The sequence below is a fragment of the Petaurus breviceps genome, unplaced genomic scaffold (genome assembly GCF_028583685.1).
Source record: "Petaurus breviceps papuanus isolate PSGF00001 unplaced genomic scaffold, PetGlider_PUasm1.0 207, whole genome shotgun sequence".
NCBI classification, from domain to species: Eukaryota; Metazoa; Chordata; class Mammalia; order Diprotodontia; family Petauridae; genus Petaurus; species Petaurus breviceps.
Genome location: NW_027185850.1, coordinates 5874709 through 5892745, shown reverse-complemented (window position 1 = coordinate 5892745; position 18037 = coordinate 5874709). Strand labels below are relative to the sequence as shown.

Below are 18037 nucleotides of genomic sequence, written 5' to 3'. Positions count from 1 at the left end.
CTGCCGGAGGAACAGCCAGGAAGCCAATGCCGCATCTTGAAAAGTACAAGGAAGGGAGTAAGATGCAAGCAAACTGGAGCCCTAGGAAGGGACCAGGTTTTGAAGGGCTGTAAAAGCCCAACAGAGGATTTACACTCCATCTTGGAGGTGACACTACAGTCAATTGAATAGGGAGGTAAGATGGTCTGACCCGTTTTTTAGGAAGATCAGTGTGAAAGTTGAGTGGCAGATGAATTAGAGGGAGGAGAGACAAGACAGGGAGACCCACCAGCAGGCTACTGCAACAGTCCAGGTGTGAGGTGATGAAGGCTTGTGCCAGGATGAGGGCAGTGTTGGGAGAAAGGAGGTATGGATGAAGGAAGCAGATTTGGTCTCCAGAAAAATCCTGTCATGCAGGTGCGGTTAGGATTATCCTTTTACAGATGGGGAAACTGGGGCAGGTCTAGAGGTTAGGGGACTTGCCCAGGGTCACACAGCTAATTAGTATCCAAGGCCAAATTTGACCTCAGGTCTTCCTGACTTGAGATCCAGAGCTCTTTCCATGACACCGTGTAGCTGCCTCTGAAGAGAAGAATATCATCAGGCTGAAGATTAGTGATGAGGATGAAGAGGAGGAAGATGATGACAGCTGTGACATCGACCTAGTTCCTTAAGGGTCAGAAAGCACTATTTGAGCCTCTGAACAGCCCTGTGAGGGTGGTGCTTTATTATCACTCCCACTTTACAGAGGAGGAAACAGGCTGAGGCTCAGTTATTTGCTTGAGGTTTCTCTCCTTATGAAATGTCAGTCAAGCTCTGAACTTCCAGGGGCAGCTAGGTGACAGTGAGTAGAGGATTGGCCCTGGGGTCAGGAGGACCTGAGTTCAAATTCAACCTCAGACACTTAACACGTACTAACCATGTGACCTTGGACAAGTCACTTAACCCCAATTTCCCTGCATTTCCCCCTTCACAAAGCAAAAAAAAAAAAAAGATCTAACTTCAATCTTCTCAGTCCCGCATTTTACTTCTTCGTGACCAGCACTGGGGGAGGCGTACATTAGCAAGAATTTTATTGTGCCTGAAATCCCAGATGTTCAGGGGCCTTTGAGGGGTGATTTACATACACTGAGAATACTAAGTTGGTAGAATAAATTTTCTAGAATTGCTGGTTAAATTACTTGAAACTAGAAAGACAAACCCCCCACCTTCTTGCTTAAAGCATGCAGTTTTTTCAGAAAGCTTCCAAACAATACTTGTCTTTTCAAGTCCTCCTAAGCTGGAGGCCTCAGGTAGCCAGGCGAGTGTTAGGCCAAAGGCGGGAGAGCATCTCCTGAGCCCTCAGGTTTTGGTCACTGTTCTGCCCTGCCCGTCTTCTGTGCTAGGTTTGTGTGTCTCTGTATCCCACCACCTTGTTTTTCTCTTGAATGGGGTCAGGAGCTGTGACTCAACCACACAGTGTCCCTTGTAACAGAAAAATCAAACATCACTTAAAAAGACCCCACTGAGCGGGCATCATCCTGGCTTGGTCTGGATTCTGTCCAGTTTCCTCTGCTTAGGCGTGGCTGATTCTTCACTTTGAAATCTTTTCCCCGATCTCATATTAAATAAGTGGATATGGACTTAGTTCTCAAAGGGACCTGAGAGGCCACCCCACCTCCCATCTTACAGAGAGTAAACTGAGGCCAAAGAGGTGAGGTGACTTTCCCAAAGTCACACAGGTAGTGACAGATGTAGTGTCTGATCCCACCTCCTCTGCCTATAAACCTAGTAATCTCTGTGGACACGTTTTATTTCATTTTTCCTTCTCTGAGAGAGTATGGTCATACAGAGTACTTTGGCTTTAAGGTTTGGGGACTTGCTTATTTCTCTGACACCCAAGTGACCAAGGGCGTGTCTATACCATTCCCGCAGTCCTGCAATGAAATTGTCTTGATTTATTCCATGTAGCTCCAGAGAATGAAACAATTAGACTCAATGGTAAAAGTTAAAGGGGAGAAAGGTTTAGGCCCAATATGAGAAAGAGCTTCCTAGCAAGGAGTCAGGCAGAAATGAAGCCATGCTCTAGATCACTGGTCTCCAAGAAAGTGCCACTGACTGCAGCAGCAGCTGGGTACCACAAGGCCTAGAGTGCTGGGCCTGGAGTCAGGAAGACCTGAGGTCAAATTTGACCTCAATCTTCCTAGCTGGATGACATTTAACCTCTGAATACCTCTGTGTCTTCAACTGTAAAACGGGGACAACAGCACCTCCTTACCAAGATGCGAGGATAAAACGAGATAATATTGGTAAAGGCCTCAGCACAGTGCCTTTCATAGAGAAAGTTCTATAGAAATATGCATTCCCTCCCCTTCCCTTGTTTGAAACTTAATGCAATCACATATATGAGTTTCATAACCTGCCATCCCATGCTGCAGTCCTTGAGACAAGACCACAGGGTGCCTGGGGCAAATAATTGTTTCAGAATCAGTGCCTGCTGCAAAGTGAGTCTGCATGAAGGAGAAAATGTTTGATTTAAAAATTATGAACCATTAGCTATCAATAAGGTATAATATCATCTAATTCACAAGCAATCTCTTTACTGGCAAGAGACAACCACAGATACCTAATTGTACTTGTAATTTATAACACATAGTAATAACACCATTCTCCAAAAAGTATATTTAGCCCTGTGCTGTTTTTAAATTTTATTTGAAAATGCTCTTGTGAGGCAGGGAAGTGACTGGTTCCCTCCTTCCAGGGCTAATTCATAGCAGAGTCCAAGCTCAGAAGCTCATGCTAACCTCCAAACCCAGTTCCCTAACCCCTGGCCTAAGGCTGTCCCAGTGACAGAAGGGCCAAGTTCTAGAAATAAAAGTGTTTGTTGATTTGTGGTGATTACAATGACTCAGAATGTGTCCTAACATACATGAATCACCTAGAGCTCGTTGTTGGAACCTCAAAATTGTAAGGGGCCTTAGACATTGTCCGATCAAACAACATGCCTGTAACAGGACCATAACACATTGACCTTAGTCGAACCTTAGATGAACACTTCCTTCCCATTAGGCAACTCATTCCACTTTGGGGATGCCTATCAACACTGAGTTCTTCCTTATGTTGAACTCAAATCTCTCTCCAGGTGATATCTGAAGCAACTGGGTAACATTGGCTTAGAGTGCTGACCCTGGAGGCAAGAAGACCTGAGTCCAAATTTGGCCTCAAACACCCGCTGATTGGCCTTGGGCAAGTCACTTAACCTTGGTCTGCCTGTGTTTGCTCAACTGTGAAATGAGGCTAATGATAGCCCCTTCCTCTGAAAGTTGTTGTGAGGATCAGTAAGGTCACCTTTGTGCAACCATGAGCAGACTGCTGGGACATACTGTGCGTTCTACTATCATTGCTAACACTCATCATTGTTCTTATTATCTGTGCTGGAATGGATTTGCTCAAAGGAGCTCTGTCTTCTCGTACTCTCTCCTTGTTTATTTTGGGGACTAACTTCCCATTAATCCTTTGGGTTATTTCATCTCCAATGCAAAGGGCCTCAGTTTGTTCTGCTTGGTCCTTTCCCACTGCGTGATGCTGTTATTGAGTAGTGATCTCTCTACTAGATGCTAGAAGGTGCCTTCATTAATTGATCGACACAAGCCACTTACCCTTATCTGTTAAATGGGGATGCAAAAGCCTGAAGTACCTGTCTTACACTGCTCTCATTGTAACCAAATGAGATGGTGTATGTAAAAGACTTCAGAAACCTTCAAACTCTATGCAAAATGGCATTTACTAGGAACATGAGAACATTTAATTAACATACAGATTTTGTGTTTATTGTAAAAATGGTGTCATTTTTATAATATGAATGATAATAGATGATGATGTGTATTTCTTAATAGGAACAGACTGTTAAAATGAAACGAAATCCATGCTATCTTTTGACACATTGGTTACTGATCAAGGAAGGAAAAAAGGAAAAGAAGAAAGGAAGGAAATAACATCTTAATGAATGGTCTTTTGTTAGCAACCAAACAAAAAGATTGGCATAGGATATCACTGGAGGAAGGGCTTTTTGCTTAAAATCATAAAAAATGCAAAAAAAATTAGCTTGGGGACACCCTACTATCTCTTCAAGTCATCATCTGATCCCTTCCCTCCTTTTATACAGCCAGACTCCAAATTGTCTGTTCCCCATTTCTAGTTCTCCTCCCACACATATCTCACATCCTTCCAACCTCATCCCTCTGCTGGCTGCTCTCTACAAAATGACCAATGATCTCTTAACTGGAAAATCCAACAAACTTCTCTCAATCTTCAATCCTCTCTACAGTAATGGATGATGCTGACTCCCCTTTTCTCCCAAATATCTTTTTAGATTTCTTTTCATTCTCAGCACTTAGCACAGTGCCTGGTATGTAGGAAGTACTTAAGAAATGCTTGTTGACTACAGGGCTTCGACTCCTCAGGTTTTGGGGATGCCATTTTCTCCTGCTTCTCTTGCCTGTCTGATCATGCCTAGCTCTGCTACCTTGCTGAATCCCCATCCTTGCCCCCAGTCCCTCTGCATGAATCTATTCTAGAGCTCCATCCTGGACCCCCTTTCTTCTTCTTCTGCATTCTCTTGCTTGATGGACTCATTAGCTTCAATGGGCTCTGGTATTTGTGGCCTTCTCTCTATTCACACAGATGCCACCCTAGTTCCAGCTTTCATTTTCTTTTTCCTTGATTATATGCAGGAAGCCTTGAAAGTCTCTTCCTTGCTCATAGATTTTGTTTAATTCACCTTCTGCATCGATGCCAAAAGATGTTCTTCAAGCACAAATCTTACCATTCATTCCCCTGCTAACAGAGTTTTAATGGCTCCCTACCGCTTCTAGGATGCAACACAACCTTTTCAGATTTCCCTGTCATGCCCTTACAGATGTGACTCCAGCCTGTCTTTCCAGAATTGCTTCACTCACATATTCTAGGCTCCAGTCAAACTGGTCTATTTGCTTTTCTCTAAATTCAGCATTTGATCTCCTGACTCTGTCCCTTTACCCAAGCTTCTTTCCCTACCATCTAGAACATTCTCTCCTAAGTCTACATTTAGAATCTCGGGTTTGTATAGCTCAAATGCCACCTCACAGAAGAAGCCTATCCTAATTATCCCCCAGTTGCTTATACTCTTCCTGGGATGAATTTTTGTTTACACTTTGCATGTAATTGTCTATGCACAGGTTGCTTTCCCTCCATAGAATGTAAGCTCCTTGAGGGCAGGGATTGGTCTTTGGTTTTTTCCTTTGGATCCCCAGGACCTAGCACAGTTCCTAGCACCTAATGGACACATATTAAATCCTGATTGAGCAACTACATAAAGCTAGAGAACCAGATACTTTAAAATCAATTAATATCTGCCACATTCCTGACTAAGATCCCTGCGGGCCGGGACTGTTTTCCTTTTTATCTTTGTATCTTCAGTTCCTTAGCAAGTGCCTTGACCAGAAGAGGTGTTTAATCAATGCTTGTTGAATTGAATAAAAACTGTGCTGACTCACCCATAACATTGTGTTTGAGTCCCTATGTCCTGTTACCTTTGTTCCATATTATTGGATATAAAACACTTCACTTTGGAAGGCATCAGATTAGAATACTCCCCGTTCCATTTGTGTTCAAAATGCTCATGCAGATGTCGTTACAGCTTGATGACACACCTACATGTATATGTGCACTTAATCACATTCTTCTTCTTTTTTTTTTAAAGGAGCCCTCCGCTACCTGACAAAAAAATGCACGGCCAAGTGGTCCCATCCTAGAAGTCTGCAGAGACAGGAATAACTAGCAAGTAGATACTCAATTATTTCTCTACCCTTTAGAGTGTAGAATGCTTCATGTTCTGGCAGTGTGAGCCTCTCAGGGAACAAACAATCAATAAACACTTATTATAAGCACCTACTATGTGCCAGGCACTATTCTAGCCCTGTCATTGACCCAAACTCAGCCCCGGAATCTTCAGTTGGTACCAGCCACTGCTCATTGGGCATACATGATAGCTTTAAATCAATTAGGGAGAAAATACCCAGGATGAATTTTAGGAAGCTCATCTCATATCATTAATGATTTGAGTCTTTAAAGGGTCTTGCTGTATGATGCCTTTTGTTGGGTCAGTTTTCTTATTCTTTGTGCCCAATTCAAAATATGTATGTCTTACTGAAGAGAATAAATGGATGTCCCTATATTGCATGATAACTTTAATTATAATATAAAACTATAAAATCTGCCCAGGATCCTTAAATACAAATAGTTTTATGAAAGTGTTTTCTTTTTGAATTAAAGCCAGTCTTTTTGAAAGGTTACATTTTTAAAATTCTGAGAAGCTGCTGTCTCTGGAGGATTTTTCATTTCAATGTATCAGGACGTCCTGACATTTCCAAGACACAGAATAGGAAGCATGTTTTTGTTAAAGTACACCATTTTAATGAATGAGGTGGGTGGGCAGGAAAAGACTTTTGAAATGGGAAAAGATAAGCAAAGAAATTTGAGTAATAAGGAGAAACTTCTAAGATTTCATTGTACCCTCAGTATAAAGTTGGAGAAGATTTGTCCTGAAATGTATCTGGAGGATTGTTATCAAATCAGTGAGCATTAGATGTGGGAGACACACGTTTATCTATCAATAAATAAATATTTATTAAACATTTACTATGTGCTAGGCACTGTGATGAGCACTGGGGACACAAAAAGAGGCAGAAGACAGCCCCTTCCCTCAAGGAGCTTGCAATCTAATGGGTGAGCTTACTTAACATTCAAACAAAGAGATACAAACAAGCTACAAATGGGGGAAAAAGCAATCATCAATTGAAACACATTTGTCTATTTGACAGATGGTTAAATCAAATCATGGGGGCTGTGTCTTTATATCAGTGGTTATTTCGACTAATACTTTTTATAAATCTAGGCAATTTTGAGAACACTCAGTGTTGTAAACTCCACACAAGACCATAGACTTTGAAAGGATTTGAGGTCATCTTATCCAATGCCTTCATTTTGTAAAGAAACTGGAAGATGAGATTGGAACCCAAATCCTCTGATTCTAACTCAAGCATTCTTTCCCCTGTCCCATAATGCCTCATTGATGAAGATGATGATGATAATACAGATGAGAAAAGAGCTGTGTAATAAATAATAGACGATTCCATTGTCTTTTCAAACTAAGTCACTTTAACTAGTCCAAGCATCCGTAACTATAGAAAAATGCCTATTTCTTGGTGTACTTTGGCAAAACAATAAAACATCAGAGTTAAAAAGGTCTTTGTAGGTAATCTATTCAAATGTCCTCATTTTACAGATGAGGAAATGGGGGCACAGAAAAGCAAAATTACTTCCCCAAAGTCACACAGTAAAAGGTCTAGCTGGGATTCAAATACAGGTCTTTTGGCTCAAAGTCCAACTTTCTTTTCCTGAGAGTCAGACTTCTAAGAAGGTATAAATCAACCAGTCAGTAAAAATGCATTAACACCTACTATGTGCCAGGCATTATACAATATTCTGGGGAATATAAAGGAAGCCAAAAGACAGTTCTTTTCAAAGAGTCTAACATGGGGGAGGCAACATGCAAATAACTATGAACAAGATATAGACAGAATAAATTAATTGAGGCAAGACAGTAGCATCAAAGGGGATCAAGAAAGGCTGCCTGAAAAGCGAGATGAAAGGCTAGTACAGAAATGTCTGCCCCAATGCTACTCTCTAGAGTGAAGACAGACTGCAGGTGACAAATGCCTCATATACAATTTTATTTAATATTTATATGGTGAAAAAACAAAATAATTTGACCAAAAGCAAGTCAAATTCCAGTTTTTCACTTCTTCCAAATGTCACCCATACAGACCTTAATGAAGATCGTATTTTTGAATTAATAAAATAAATACAGAGCTAGCTTCTTTTCACTGTCATGGGCTAGGTCGTTATGGACCCTAAGATTGTCCATTCATAGGAAAGTTGCTGTCTGATTGCCTGAGAACCAGCTCGTTCATTCATCCATCCATTCTCCCAATATTTCTTGAGGACCTACAATGAGCTAGGAACTCTGGTGAAGAGAAAGACAAGCAGGGCTGGGTTTTGGCCTGAAGAGTCACATTCAGTAAGATCTCATCTAATCTAGTCTATCCAACGACTAATGCGGATTATCTTCATATTTAAAAATATATTGATTCCCAGTCATCTTTCTACCATTGTTATTGCACAGGCACAGTAATGCACATAGAGAGATAGATGCCCATATTGCACTGTAGCAGCAAGCACCCCAGCGTCCCCAGGGTGGCTGCCAATACAGGTTCTTGGATCTGCTTTGATAAAGGAAAGCAACTCAAAATGGGTTAACAAGCTTACTTTAATCAGTCAAATATGTATCATTTACCTAGTTCAGGGTAAAAAGGTCAGCACCCTGAACTTCAGAGTATACAGACAGAATTAGCAAGACAGAAACAGATCAAGTAGACAGCTTTCCAAACTGTCCAACCATTACATCCATACCAAACGGGGGGGGGGGGTGCTCTCAACAACCGGCTTCCCAGAGTTTCATCTGATCAAATCACAGAACACTTCTCAAAGTGAGCCCCACATCAGGGCTTATATAGCCTTCTTCTGGCTCGGAGAATGTAACAGCCTTATTGATTCACTGGCCAATCAAGAAATATCTACTGAAAAACAAGCCTCCCACCCCAGGATCCAGGTGCACTTTAGCCTAGGGGCAGGGAAGATCTTAAAAATTTACATTCCCATTACATGCACATACAGATATTGTATTACACATGAACATATTGCATATATATGACATTATATATATTGTTTATGTGTGTTTGCATGTATATACATATATACAGACTTATTTGGGCTGAGCTTTGATTCCAAGGGTACAGGGAACTCTCAGTGAAGAAACTTCCTCTCCTGGGTGGGTTAGCAATTGTTCTGGGCCTCTGGGCCTCAGGAAGTTGCTTGGAGCACTGAGAGGTTCAGCATCTTGCCCAGGGTCTCAGAGCCTTCCTGTGACTCTCTGCCCAGGTTCATATCATTTGCTGCACTTCAGCCTCTACCTCTGACCCAGCACTCCAGTTCCCTCCAGCTGCTGACCTGGTCCCTTATGTCACTGATTGCTAAGAGCTCTACATAGCAAGCCCAGCTCAAACCCAGCACTCTCCTCCCTGGCCATGTGCCTGCAGTGCTGCTGTGCCTCTCCTCTCCCAGTCCTGTCCTTTCCATCTCCCCTTAATTTCCCAACTCTAACTCTGGTCTAAGAACAGCAATTGAATCTGCACTACATTTCCCAAAACAATGTGTCAGTCAAGTGTCCTTAGACTCCACTTACCATCCCTGTAACTTCCTCACTAGAAACTCCCCTTAGATGCATTAGAATTTAAGCTCCTTAAGGGCAATGACTATTCTGCCCATGTCCTTGCATCCCCAGGCCTTAAAAGTACTTGGCACATAGTAAGAGCCTCATAAATGTTCTTTCTCCCTCCCTCCTTCCCTTCCATTCTCCTTCCTTCCTCCCTCCTTTCCTTCCTTTCTTCTTCCTTTCCTCCCTCCCTCCTCTTCCTCCTTCTCTCTCTCCTTCCCTCTTTCTCTCCCTCCCTTACTCCCTCTGTCCATTGAGACCAATTGTCTATCCACTACCTTATTGTGGTGGTTGAGCGGTAGTATTTCATAGTGAATATGGACTTCGAGTTTGAAAAACCTGGTTCAGCTCCCACAGCCCACACTTTTGTACGGCACCGGGCCAGTGACTTGCCTTCCTGGGTCTGTTTTCTTCTTTATAAACTGGGGATAATTATATCTGCATTGCCTGTCTCACCAGGCTGTTGTGAGAATGAAATCCGATGATCTGCATGAAGTATGCTTGGGATGCTTTCCGTGTGACGTCCGGTGTCCACGCCATACACTGGGCTTCTCTTGGGGCCTTGCCTAGAGACGCAGAAGCCCAATGGGGTGCTCATGCTTTGGGTTCTTTCCCTGCCATCACTCTCCACACTGGAGAAGTCTGATGGAAATGGACCTTGAAAGGGAAATACCAACGACATCATGAGAGTTAGCATAGAGCATTCAGGGTTGGGGCAAAGGAGAGGATGGGAGGCAAGGAGAAGGGAGGGGAGTTTACCTCCCAAATCACCAATGTGACTTTGTGGGTGAAAGCATCCCTTACGGGATGTTTGAAAGAGCCCTGGGCCAGGCTTCATTGCACCTGGCTCACCGCCCAGCTCTGCCACTCATTATTGGCTGACTGATGGGGCCAGGGCTTGCTGTCTCTCTGGGCCCCAGCTTTCTCACAGCAAGAAGGTGGAGGTTGGACTGGGTTCTCTCTCAAGTATCTTCTGTTGCCAAGTTCTCAATTCTGATTTTGCTTGCATGAGTGTGAGTGCCTCGGGATATTTTGGCACCAGCTGTTGCCACTGTCTCCTCCTTAGAGCCCCACCTGACCTATAGGAGCCTGACTCCCACTGGTATTATCCTGGTAGGGGTGGGGGAGGGGGTGCTGCCTCCTGCATGCTCCCAGCATAAAATAAAGAACTCAGGGGTAGTCAAGTGAGTTCTCCCCTCTGGTGGCCCACTAGGGACCTGAGTGAGTTCCAGGCCCCACTAAATCTTTGCAAGACAACACCAGACCCACAGGACACCAGAGAGGATGATGTCATTTGGGTTTGGGGTTTTGAAGACATGCCTCTCCCCATGACGTCTGCATGCAGGATGTGGCGATGGGTCAGGACAGGTGTAAAAAGGTCAGTCTGACTGTCCTCCTTCTTAATGAGCATGTCTCAGGCCAGATGCAGTACATGGAATTTCTCTAATGGTCCAAAAGGCTGTGTTAGCCTGATATCAAAAGATTCCATCAACGCAATGAGAATTTTTTTCTCCAGATCATGATTTCTTCCATCATACCATGATGGGAGCAGTGACTGTATTTCAATACAATTGGTTTCCTTTGTAATATTATATATTTTAGTTTATGCATCTAAAAACATTATTCTGAGAAATTTTCAAAAGACAGCCAAAGGAACCTATGGCTCAAAAATGGTTAAGAGACTCCAAGCTATGGGAGCCTGGATGAAGAAATTCACATCTGCCCTGCCATTACTACTCTTCAAGAGGTACCCAGAGCAATGAGGAGTTATGTGCCTGACCAGAGATAGGACTAGAACCCAGGCTGTACTGACTTGAAAACCATCTCTCTACCCATTATGCCATATATCCTCTACTGGCAGAGAAATAATAGTAATAACACAACTAGATGCTTGTTTAGGGCAGTGGTGACAAACTCAAAGAGAGGTAGAAGCCACTAAACCCTACATTAGAATGCCTGCAGGACTCAATGGATTGACTTGGAAAACCACACGTTAATATTATCTATGTTCTACTGTATTTTTATTTATTTTGATAAATATTTCACGGTTACAGTTCGATATGAATCAGCCTCCTAGGGGTTACTGGCTGTGTGTCTGACACCTCTCTATAAGGCAGCTGAAAGAATTAGTGAGATATTAGACTTTTTTCTTCCATTTTTAAAGCATTGTTATGGTTTTAAGTTGTTATATCACTTTATACAAAAAAATACAATGACTTGACTCAATGCTTTTATACCAAAGTAAAAATTTCCATTGTTATTAGTATAAATAAAAAATATTAAAATAAAATTTAAAAATAAAATATTTCAGAATATATGGGCATTAAAAATACTATGCTTACCATATAGTTTGATGAATATGTTTGGTCCAATTTTGCTCCATCATCTCCTCTCCCCTTAACTCCAGAGTTCTGAGAATAGTGCTATGAGAAGGAGGCAGGAAGAGTCCCCAGATTTAGCCCAGCTCTGCCCCTCAGTACCTTACAAGTAAGTATACCCCTCTGGGCCTCCTGGCCTTATCTGTAAAGTGGAGTGTTGGGCTAGACAACAGCTGAGCCAGTTATGACTGGGAATTTGGGGACTTGGGCAGGTGGAGGTGAACATGAGAGGGTGGGAGGTTAACCCCTTCAGTGTGTGGTTGAGGCAGATTAGAGACTGGAGTTATGGGAAAAGGGAAATCCTCAGAAAGAGGTGGGAGCAGAGGAGGAGAGAGTCTTGGGGAGGGCTAGGTCGGAGTTATTATTACTGGAGGTGGAAGGATAGCAACCAGTGTGACCAAAGAAGGATTTAGGGGCAGGAGATGCAGTTGTCTTTGCCAACTGAGAGAGCAGGCAGTGATGGAAGGTGGGAGCATGGATGCTGGAAAGTGGAAGAAAGAAATCCCCAATATGTCAGTACCTGAGGCAATGACCAGGGAAGATGCCAATAATCAAGCCTCCACCCTCATTAGGGTTGGGGTGAGGGAGTCTATGTAGTAGGTGCATGAAGTTCAGCTAGTAAAGGTCAGACACCCTTACCTGAGGAGGGAACACAACCTGAAGGGATAGGTTTGAGGGCCCGTTCAAATAGGGATCCTTTGCCAGGCATAGATTAGACTAGATGACCTTTGAAGTCCTTTTCAATTCTGAGATAGTGAGCAAAGTGCAAATTTAAAATGTTATACGAAGTATTCCAAAGCCCTGGGGGACTTTTTAAGCTTTCATAGTTTAGGACTGCCCTAAGACTTTTGGGACACTTTATATAACCTAGGGACCTTGTATCTTATTAATAATAAAGTAGCGTGTAAAGTGCTTTATGAACCAGAAAGTTCCATATAAATGCTGCCTGTTGTTACTCTCAATCAGAGGATCATGTATTTAGAGCTAAAAGTGGCCTTAGAAACTTAGAATCTAATCTTAGAAATTAGAATCTAATTTTGTGGATGGGGAAACTGCCCTCTGAGAAGTTCCATGACTCCCTCAGACTCTCAGAGCTAGTAAGTGTATGAGGCAAGATTCAAATTCAGGTCTTCCAGAGCCAAGGGCATTGCCCACCTCAGCTGCCCTGCTAGTAGTAGCAGAAGTGTCATTCTTTTGATGATCTGTATTCCAGGTATGAGCACCAGGCTGAGTGAAGCACTGGGGGCCATGAAGATCCTTCTCAGTGTTCCTTGCATTAGGTGTCTTAATCTAATGATGTTCCTTAAGCAGATGTTTTAAGGTGACCACTTAATCTGCCTATACACCTTCTGGGCTCAGACTTAAATGCTAAGTATAAAAGAGTCTTTGCTTATTAATGCCATAGCTCAAGAGCTTGAGACTTGAGGAGTTAACAAAAATCTCAGAATAATAGCTAAAATTGATGTTAGCACTTCCCACAGGCCAGGCATTGTGCTGAGCACTTCCCGATTATTCCCTCATTTGACCTTCACAACAATCCTGGGAGGGAGGTGCCATTGATATCTCCATTTTGCAGATGAGGAAACTGGGGTAGAAAAAGATCTAGTGATTTGCCCAAGGTCATATAGGCAAGGCAAAGTAGTCTGTGACTTATGACATCTACAGGGTAGAAAAAAGGAAAAGAGAATATAAAATCACCACAAACAGGTCACATCTGAAGTTGAGGTCCAGGTCACAGAATTCCAGAATCAAAAATCCCAAAGTTGAAGGGACTTCAGAAGTCATCTAGTCAAGCTTCATCTAAACCAGAATCTCTCTATACCAAATTCACAAGATGGTCACCCAGTCTTTGTTTAACAGTTTCTAGAGATCAGGAAGTAACTTTCTCCTAAGAAGACCTATTATCCTTCTTGTACAGCAATAATTGTCAGAGACTTGTCCATGGTACCTACTTCTCTGTAATTATCTACCTAGTTCTGCCCTCTGAGGCTAAGCAGAATAATTCGAATCCATTTTCCATGTAACAATCCTTCAAGGACTTGTCAATCATGGTTGAGTCCTCCATTTATGTCTTTTTTTCCTAGGGGCAGTGTAATTTGATAAGAAAATCACTGGTATTGACTTCAGCAAACAAAAGTCAAACTCTCGAATCTGTCACTTACTAGCTATGTTTCCTTGGGCTAGTCTCTTTCCCTCAAATAAAAAATGAAGAGTTTGTACTCATCTCACCAAGATCCCTCCCAGCTAAAAATCACTGAGATCTTCTCCAGTGAACAAGTTAGAAGCAAGCAGAAAGCAAGTCAAAAAAGAAGGGTCAGAGATGACAGAGAGAAATCACCAATGGCCGGTGATAATGGAAAGTTTGAAGGCCTTATTTCATTTATGGTCTTCCTCTTTCTGATCTTTAAAGGGTTCATCTAGGCCTAATCCTGACTGCTTCCTGGACTCTGGCAATTAAAAAAGCTAGTGTACTCAGTTTAATGTTGCTTTCCTTTGAGGACATTCCTTAATCTGCCACTATAATCAAAATCAAAAAGTGAGAAATCAAAGACCATATTCATGATAAATTACTAATGAGGCTTAATTACAAAGAACATTGGGTTCATTTGAACTAAAAATCTATAGCTGCCTTACAAGGCTTTTTATAACTCTCTTCAAAATTCCTTGTTTTACACATTTGTCTAAGAAGTTTATAGAGGTTTTATAAAATAGCACTTCCCATTAAGATATGTTAAGAATAGAAGCGACATGGCATAGGGGGAAGATCTCGGGATGGGGAAGGAAGGGTGTTGGGCTCTGTGGCCTTGGATGACATTTTCCTGTAAAAGTCAATGATTCTGTCTCAGAATCACAAACTCAGAGGCTGTTTCATCTGTGATTATCTGTCTGTAATTAATGTGTTTATGTAGATTATTGTTTCTCTTCACATCTAGCATCATTGACTGAATGATGTTGCGATGTCCCTTGAATACTGCAAAAATTCTGCTGGCCTTACAGTAAGCTACATGAAGTCGAGGTTTGAAATTAATTCTAATTTTTTTACAACTGAATTCACTCAGATTCTGGGAGTTAATTCATTAGTTTTATTTTTGTCTCTGGAAAAGTTATATTTTAATAAATTTATTAGATTAATTTATAGTCTCTTAACAAACCAATTCATTCCAAAAAACCTCAATTAAACACCTGCCATGTGCAAGGTGCTAGGGATAAAAAACGACTGTCTCTTCCTTCATTGAGTTTACATTCTACAAGGGAAGGGGAACAAAATGTCCCCAGTTAAGGACATATAGAAAAGATACAAAATAAATGCAAAGTGATTCCTTTTTCAAAAATTGAAAAATTTATCTTTCACTTTTAGTTTGAGTTCCAAATTCTCTCCCTCCCTGCAGCTCCTCACAACCCATTAGGAAGGCAAGAAATACAATACTCATTATACAGAGGAAGTCATGAAAAAACCCTTTCACATTTGCCATCTTGGGGAGGGGGAGAACCAGGAAAAATCAAGAAAGAGAAAAAATAAAGGATTGAATGTGCATCCAGAGTCCATCGGAGCTCTCTTTGGAAGTGCAGAGCATTTTTCATTAGGAATCCTTTGGAATTATTGTGGATTGATTTTATTGATCAGGGCAGCTATGTTACCATCACCATACTGCTGCTACTGTGTTCAGCATTCTCCTGGTTCTGCTCACTTCACTTTGCATCAGTTTTTCTTAAGTCATCCCTTTCACAGCACAATAGTATTCCATCACAATCCTAGACCACAACTTGTTCAGCTCCTCCTCAATTGATGGGCATGCTCTCAACTGCCAAATCTTTGCCACCATAAAAAGAGATATTATAGATAGTTTCATACATATGAGCCTTTTTCATTTTTCCTTGATCTCTTTGAGGTTAAAGGCACTATTTTTTATAACCTTTTGACCATCGTTCCAAATTGTTATACAGAATAATTGGACTAGTTCACAATACCACCCACAGTGTTGCAAAGTGATTCCAAGGAGAACATATTAATACAAACCTGGCCTGCCTTCAAGGAGCTTGCATTCTGCTGGAAGGATCCATTTTTTTTTGGATAACCATGCTGGCAGGTGTTTTTTCGATACCTCAATATTTCAAGAATCAATGTTTCCATTAGTGCAGATGACTGCCCCTCTGTCATACTCTAACTTAGCAGATTGTCTTAAATTGTGACCAACCTGGTGGTAAAATTCCCTGGGTTGGTCCTCCAAGGAGAGCTATGTGATCTTTCTTCACTCAGAGCTTGAGAGCTACTCCCAGAACTTGATAATAAACAGGCTAAACTTTGATTACCTAGCCTTCAAGAAATCAATCCTCTCCACACAGTGCTCTGAGGAAGGCTTTAGGGGATAACAGTTAAATCTTCCAAGTAATTGTGCTTGTAAATTAGCCATTTGACCATGAATTCTAAAGCAATCTACTAAGCAGTGGCTGAGTCCATATGCAGTACATTAGGCACTGGGGATTCTCTGATCCTCCAGTGGGTGTGTGAGCTCATCAATGTGGGGATTCCCCCTAGCGACGTAGTTTGCAACCCCTTCCCACCAGCCTGTCCTGGGCGACTCTTCTTCATGTCTTACCACCTCAGCGAATGAAATAGAGGATGGTCTCCAGTGATCAGGCCACTTGGCATGGCAGTCTTTGCTCATGGAAATCCAACCCAGGGAAAACAAACAACATACAATCCCTAATAAGCTTACCTTCTGCTTGGGAAGGAATGCAATGTATATAAAAGCTTTAGTTTGGTGACCATTTTGTTTCCCCTTAGACTTTCTAACTCTGTTCATTTGGCCATGTATATCACATGATTAGGATAGGGTCACAAACAACTGAAGTTTAGGAAACTGAATTCCCATCAATACATGTTTCCTGCCTTGTTTGAAATCTTATGGGCAGCAATAAGAACTAAGGGTCTCTAGCAGCTCATAAAAAGGATACTTCTGTCAATTACAAATGAGGGTCTATTTTCTAGTTGCCTTGTCCTGTGAGTGATAAGAATATAAATGTAACAACCGAGAATCAAATTTCCACTATTGGAGATCCTGTAAATGTCCACCATATTTAAGGTCACTCTTTCATTAGGCTGAATGAATCAATATAAGCAGCATTTGTCGATAATTCTGAATGAGCTGATTTCTGAACTCTAAGCTTAGAACACTTTGCCCCCAAAGCTTCCCTTCTCTTCCCAACTTTCCTTTTATGGTTTAGAGGACCACTGTACTAACAGTCACATAGGTTCAAAATGTTATTGTCATCCCCTCCTCACTCCTACTCACCTGAAACATCGAACTTTATGAAATCTGATGTTTGTATATTGCCATATGTCTTTCATATATGTATTTCACCTTCTCTCCACACACGGCTGTCACCCTGGTTCAAATAATCAAGATCTCACACCTTCACTAGTAGCCTTTAGGTTGGTCTCCAAGTCTCTCCCCACTCTAATCCATCCCCCACTCAGTTGCCAAATTGTAGTTCATACTCCTACTCAGTTAACTGTTATGGCTCCCTATTACTTCTAAGAACAAATATCAAATGTTGTATGTGGCATTCCAAACCCTTCATACCCTGGCCCTTGCTACCTTTCCAGTCTTTCAATACAGTACACACACACACACACACACACACACACACACACACACACACACACACCACACACACACACACGTGCACGCGCACACACTCTCGAGGGCTCTAAAGTGGCTGGTCTAGCTGTTCCTCTCAGGAGATACTCCATTTCTTTTTGTTTGCTTTCTTTGCTTTTTGGAGGGGGGAGGGCAGGGCAATTGGGGTTAAGTGACTTGCCCAAAGTCACACAGCTAGTAAGTGTTATGTGTCTGAGGCCAGATTCGAACTCAAGTCCTCCTTATGCCAGGGCCGGTGCTGTATTCACTGAGCCGTCTAGCTGAGCCTGATACTCCATTTCTTAAATGTGACTTTTGAATGTTATGTCCCCCATGGCTGGGGTCTCTCTGGAATTCTCTCCTTTCCTTCAGTCTCCTGGCATCTCCAGCTTCCTCCAAACCCCACCTCTAGCCCCTCCTTCCTGAGGTCTTTCCCAGGCTCTCTACCTCCCTCCCCTCCCCATGCTACTGCTTTCCCTCTCAGATTAACCATCCCTTCACTCACTTCTTAGAGAGGCCTGTTCCCTGAATGGGCATTACCTCACTCTAAGTGAGTACCGAAAAAGACCTTAGCCTAAAAGGACTAGGGTCTCCCATTGCATCCTGGGCCATCTCCAGGCATCCCGATGGACATCTAGCCACTGGACCCAGATGACTCTGGAGGACAGTGAGGTTGGTGACCTTGC

At 42.2% G+C, this 18037-nt stretch overlaps 1 protein-coding gene across 2 annotated transcripts in view; it reads left to right on the top strand.

Annotated features, from left to right (window-relative positions):
* LOC138164868 (leucine-rich repeat-containing protein 7) overlaps positions 1-18037 on the top strand; it is a 602064-nt gene that overhangs the window by 201608 nt on the left and 382419 nt on the right. Inside the window, exon 3 of one of the 2 annotated variants that reach the window (XM_069092796.1) lies at positions 5699-5779. The exons of the other annotated variant lie outside the window; for it this stretch is intronic. Within the exon in view, the coding sequence (XP_068948897.1) occupies position 5779 (1 nt within the window). The 5' untranslated portion in view covers positions 5699-5778. The remainder of the gene's footprint in view (positions 1-5698; positions 5780-18037) is intronic. 2 annotated transcript variants of the gene reach the window in all.